This window comes from Podarcis melisellensis (assembly GCF_964234715.1).
Source record: "Podarcis melisellensis genome assembly, chromosome: 2".
NCBI classification, from domain to species: Eukaryota; Metazoa; Chordata; class Lepidosauria; order Squamata; family Lacertidae; genus Podarcis; species Podarcis melisellensis.
Window position 1 is genome coordinate 17,125,342 of NC_138529.1, and position 5,608 is coordinate 17,130,949.

General features: G+C 49.3%; 1 protein-coding gene across 1 annotated transcript; it reads left to right on the plus strand.

Moving 5' to 3' along the window:
* Positions 1-1,909: 1,909 nt before the first annotated feature.
* KIF2B (kinesin family member 2B) lies at positions 1,910-4,262 on the plus strand. The gene has a single exon (XM_081898622.1). The coding sequence runs from the start codon at positions 1,926-1,928 to the stop codon at positions 4,131-4,133; it is 2,208 nt and encodes a 735-aa protein (XP_081754748.1). The 5' UTR covers positions 1,910-1,925; the 3' UTR covers positions 4,134-4,262.
* Positions 4,263-5,608: the final 1,346 nt, after the last annotated feature.

The window sequence follows — 5,608 nt, forward strand, 5'->3', positions numbered from 1 at the left end:
TAGACAATATTTTATGCTATTAGTTTGACCAGCTTTAAAGGTCATATTTTCAGTGTAATGCTATGCATCCTTTTCACTTTTTAATATATAATTTATTATCAGCATAAACGCTTTTGAGTCAATGAAGGATAGAAATATTATGGATAAAATGGAGAGAGACATAAAATTTGGATGATGAAGTAACATGTAGTTGAAAAGCTTTATAATAGGACCCATGGAGGTGAAGGTGGGAAGTCTAGAGATCTGGAGAAATCTCTAAATATGGATATGTATTTTGTACTGTTATAACTTTGTACTTGTAAAATCAAATATAAATTATTTCAAAAAAAGAGAGAAAAGGAATCACGTTGCCGAAGGATCGAACTCTCCAGTGCCATTTTGTGTCAGTGTCATAATACATTTAAAATACTTAAAAAAACACACTAGTGTTGCTGAGCCCAGAGTTGTCATATGCTTTATGTGGTTGGAGAAAAGAGAGAGGGGAGAGAAGGGGGGTGGATAATGATAATTCATTCTATTGCATAGTGCTTTTGCAGGGGTATTGTGTCAGTATCACGTGGGTAGGTCCTTTATTTATATAGTTGTTTATTTTTGCTAGCATTGTGAGAGATTGGAGGGTCCAATGCTTGGTTGGTTAATATCTGCTAGGATTTTACACACCTGCAACACACACACATGCACTGCCTTCCATTGCCATAAAAGTACTGCAACTATGTAAAACAAAGACGGGGGACCTCTCAACACAGGGGTGCCAACTTGAATAAAATATTGGGGGCCCAGGTAAGCCCCACCCCACACCATTTGAATGGCAATGTCCATCAACTTGAGGGGAGCTTGGCCCTCTCAAATATTTTATTGGCGGAGGCGAAGGGACCTCGGGCCCTAGCAGTTGGCTCCTATGTCCCCACATGTCGCTGGACACTATTGTCACCATCGCTGGCTGGGGCGGATAGGAGTTGGAGTCTAAAAGCACCAGGAGGGGCGCTGATTTCCTACCGCTGCACTATGGTCTAGAATAATGATGATGGTGATGATGATGATGTATTGAATTTATATACCACCCTATACTTGGGGATTGCCAACAAAGGTCCGTATAGTTAAAGCTATGGTTTTCCCAGTAGTGATGTATGGAAGTGAGAGCTGGACCATAAAGAAGGCTGATCGCTGAAGAATTGATGCTTTTGAATTATGGTGCTGGAGGAGACTCTTGAGAGTCCCATGGACTGCAAGAAGATCAAACCTATCCATTCTGAAGGAAATCAGTCCTGAGTGCTCACTGGAAGGACAGATCCTGAAGCTGAGATTCCAGCATGAGTTTGACCAAACAGTGCTCACTGGAAGGACAGATCCTGAAGCTACCAGCATGAGTTTGACCAAACTGCGGAAGGCAGTGGAAGACAGGAGTGCCTGGCGTGCTCTGGTCCATGGGGTCATGAAGAGCCGGACACGACTAAACGACTAAACGACTAAACAACAACAACAACATACTTGGAGATGGCAGTACACAGAATAAAGATATAAAACCACAAAGAAGAAGAATATAAAACCACGAAGAAGAAGAAGAAGAACTGAGGCTTAAAATTCAAAGAGGAAGTTATTCAGAAATGGAGAAGGCTTAGCAACGCGCTTTAGAATGGAAACGTCAGATGGGGAAACGCGTCCCATTAAAACGGATCTAAAAAGCGTGTGTACAGTGTTACCTTACTGAGCCCACATGACTTTGTACGACGCCTCTTTTGCATTTTGATTCTCCTGCGCCCTTGACTACTCCTGGACAGGAACGATTCTGAGGTGTAGTGGAAAGGCGTGGGGAAATATGAACGCCTGGGCCCCGGCCATAACTACCCCGAGGAAGCCCTTATGACGCACGATTTGGTAAGGATGACTGTCAAACAGGTCAGGCGGGCAGGGGCTCTGTCTGGGCCATGCGCACGGGTGCCTTTTACCACCAGGCGCTGGATGACTGTGGCTGTCTGCCTTGGGCGGCAGCGTGCCCGCCCGGCCCCTTCTCCCGCTACCCGCTCCTGCCGAGGATCGGCACCGCCTCCTCTCCCCGATTCAAGGCGCAGACAGTCATGGCGAAGCAGTTCGGAGCCATCCACGTGGGCACCTACTTGGAGATCAAGCGGAGCGACGGGAGGATCCACCCGGCGTTGGTCACGGCGCTGCACGAGGACGCCAGCAGCGTGACCGTCGAGTGGATCGAGAAAGGAGTCAACAAGGGCAAGAAGGTGGAGCTGGGCCTCGCCTTCTCTCTCAACCCTCATTTGGCACCGATGGAGCTCAGCCCCGAGGCGCTCTCGGCGCCCACGCCGTCGGATCAAGGGGATCACCCCACCCCGCCGCAGAACTACGTGGTGACCCCCATCCAGAAGGAGAAGTCGGGCGGCGATAGCGAGGATCGCGACTTCAACAAGAGGCCCCCGTCGACAGGGGCGGCGGGCAAGATCAGCCCCAGCCCCGCGCGCAAATCGCCGTGCGTCCTAGAGGTGGAGAGGATGCGCGAGCGGCGAGAGAAGCGACACTTGGAGTTCATGGAGAGGCGAGCGCGGCGCGGCGCCAGCGGCGCGCACCCGCACGCGGATGTGATCGCCGTGATCGAGCAGTACCGCGCCGCTTTGCAGCACGGCGGCTCCGCTCTCCTGGCCCAAACGTGCCCCCTGGAGCCCACCCGCGGCTGTGCGCGCAAAATCTGCGTGTGCGTCCGCAAGAGGCCCCTCAACCAGCGCGAGGAGGAGCTGAAGGAGGTTGACGTGGTGACCATCCCTTCCTCGGACGTGGTGATGGTGCACGAAGCAAAGCAGAAACTGGATCTCACCCGCTACCTGGAGAACCAGACCTTCCGCTTCGACCACGCCTTCGACGACCAAGCCTCCAACGAAAGTGTCTACAAGCACACGGCGCAACCTCTGGTGGAGATCATCTTCCGAGGAGGCATGGCCACGTGCTTTGCCTATGGGCAGACGGGCAGCGGCAAGACCCACACAATGGGAGGTGACTTCTCTGGCAAGAGGCAGGATTCCTCGAAGGGGATCTATGCTATGACTGCCCGGGACGTCTTCTGCCTGCTGCAGGAGCCCACTTACAAAATCCTGGAGCTCCAGGTCTTTGGGGCTTTCTTCGAGATCTATTGGGGGAAGGTCTATGACCTACTGAACTGGAAGAAGCGGCTGAGGGTGCTTGAGGATAGCAACCAACAGGTCCAGGTGGTGGGTCTCCTGGAGCAGGAAGTGGTCTGCGTGGAAGATGTGATGAGGCTCATTGAGATAGGGAATCGGTGCAGAACTTCTGGCCAGACCTCAGCAAATGCCCACTCGTCCCGAAGCCACGCCGTTTTCCAGATCATCCTAAAGAGGAGAGGGAGGCTCCATGGTAAGTTTTCCTTGATTGATTTAGCCGGCAATGAGCGAGGAGCCGATACCTCCAGTGCGGACCGGCAAACCAGGCTGGAGGGTGCAGAGATCAACAAGAGCCTCTTGGCACTTAAGGAATGCATCAGGGCTTTGGGACGCAACAAAGGTCACACGCCCTTCCGGGCCAGTAAACTGACTCAGGTGTTAAGGGACTCCTTTATCGGAGAAAACTCCTGTACCTGCATGATCGCCACCATTTCCCCAGGGATGAGGTCGTGTGAGCACACACTCAACACACTGAGATATGCCAATCGGGTGAAAGAGCTGGCAGTGGACACAAGCGCCTTCCGACAGCTCCAACCTGCCTTGCCCAGATCCATCTTTCAGCTGGATGACTTGACGAGGCCCTGGACAGTCCAGAGCTTGCCCGAGACGGATGAGTTCAAAGTGTTCTGCGTACAGAATGAGGACCAGGTCTCTCCGGCAACCCTTACCTTCATTGCCAGGGGGAGAGGCCAGAAGAAGAGGAAAGAGATGGATGAGAAAGCTCTGGTGGAGGAGCACCAAGAGTCTCTCCGGTGGCTGAAAGGGTTTCTGAAAATGGCTGACGATGCAGACTATGACATGGATTTTTACGCCTCTCAGTTTGAAGCTGTTCTGGCCCAGAAGATCGCCATTCTGTCTGAGATCCAAGATAAAGTGAAATTGTTTCGTAACAACCTCTGCAGGGAAGAACCGGGCAGCAATCGTGTCCTTGTGAAGAGATCTCGTGTTCTGTGAATTGGCATGATCCTGTTCCACTTTTCTCTTCTTTTTCCATGTCAGCTTATGTCAAGGTTTACACAACATCCTGCCTCTCCAGCCACCTGACAACGTGGCAACTTAAAGAATACTTAAACCTCCCATCTCCATGTGGGTGTCCATTTCGTCTTTAATGCCAGGGTGGAAAGTCTCCTGAGAGAATCTCCAAATGCTTCTATTAGTGTCCTAAAATAACATGTTGTTGAGTTGAGCACACAGTCCCAGGGCATTTGGCATTTCTGAGCAGACCTTTTTTAAAAAACAACAAAGAAGGGAAAATGAATTATAATATAAAGCATTTGGGAGGGGGGCAGTTTTGTAGGTAGCATAAGTATGGCTTTATGCAACATCTGCTTCCTTCCACCCAACCTAAGCCCATCTCTCTGTCTCGTTGGTCCACAAGAGTATTTTTAAAAACATGGAGGAATAGAGAAATAAAGTGAAGGAACAAGATGATCCAACATGGAAAAGCTGGCTTTAACAAAGGGTGCTTTTAAGATTACATATCTTAATCTTGGTGAGAGAGAGGCTTTCTTGTCTATAGGCATTCCTAACCTTTGTCATCAGAGAACAAACACTTTACCTTTGCAAACAGGCTTGTATGATTTATGATCCATCAAAACAAATCAAGGCTGTCTACATGTACTTTAAAGTACAATCAAAGTGCATTCTTTGCCTCAAGGAATTCTGGACGCTGTAGTTTACTCCTCACAGAGTTTCAGTTCCCGGCAACTTTCGACAAACAATAGTGCCCAGAATTCTTTGCATGTCGAATGTACTTTGGAGTGTGTATGCATCCGTAATATCACATCAAGGGGTTGTTTGGAGTATATGCACCCCTTCCTTAAAGCAATTTGGCTTCCTTTTCAAGACACCTGAGATAATAGGCGAGAGTCATTCAAATAGGCACTTAGAATTCATTAGGTGAAGACAGCCGCTCTTTCTCGCCTCTCATTATAATTCGACATTTGACACTGCCTGTGTATTCTCTTGAATCTTTGCTTTTTATAAAAGCGCAGTGCATAATCCATCGCAGTCACCACCACTGTTTTGCAAACATAGCAAAGCCGCCTTATACCCAAGTCATGCCATTGGTCCATTTGGGCTCAATATTTTCTACACTGTGGTATTTCAGGGGAGTTCTTTCCCAGTACCACCTGGGAAATGCTTGGGATTGAACACGGCACCTTCTGTAGGTGAAGCAAATCCTCATCTCCCTTCCAGATAGGCAGACATCCTAGTTCTATTCTCTGGACTTGTGCACTTAGATCGTAGAATTGCAGAGTTGCAATGCAGGAACCTTTTGCCCGACTTGGGGCTCAAACCCACAACCCTGCGATTTAAGAGTCCTGTGCTGTACCAAGTGATCTATCCCACATCTTACAGTGCTCTCTGCACTTACAGGACTCTAGATGTATCTGCGATTTGCATGTTGAAACCCCGCAGCTACCTCT

Coding starts and splice junctions, on each gene's coding strand:
- KIF2B (XM_081898622.1), top strand. CDS start 1,926: ATGCGCACGGGTGCCTTTTACCACCAGGCGCTGGATGACTGTGGCTGT.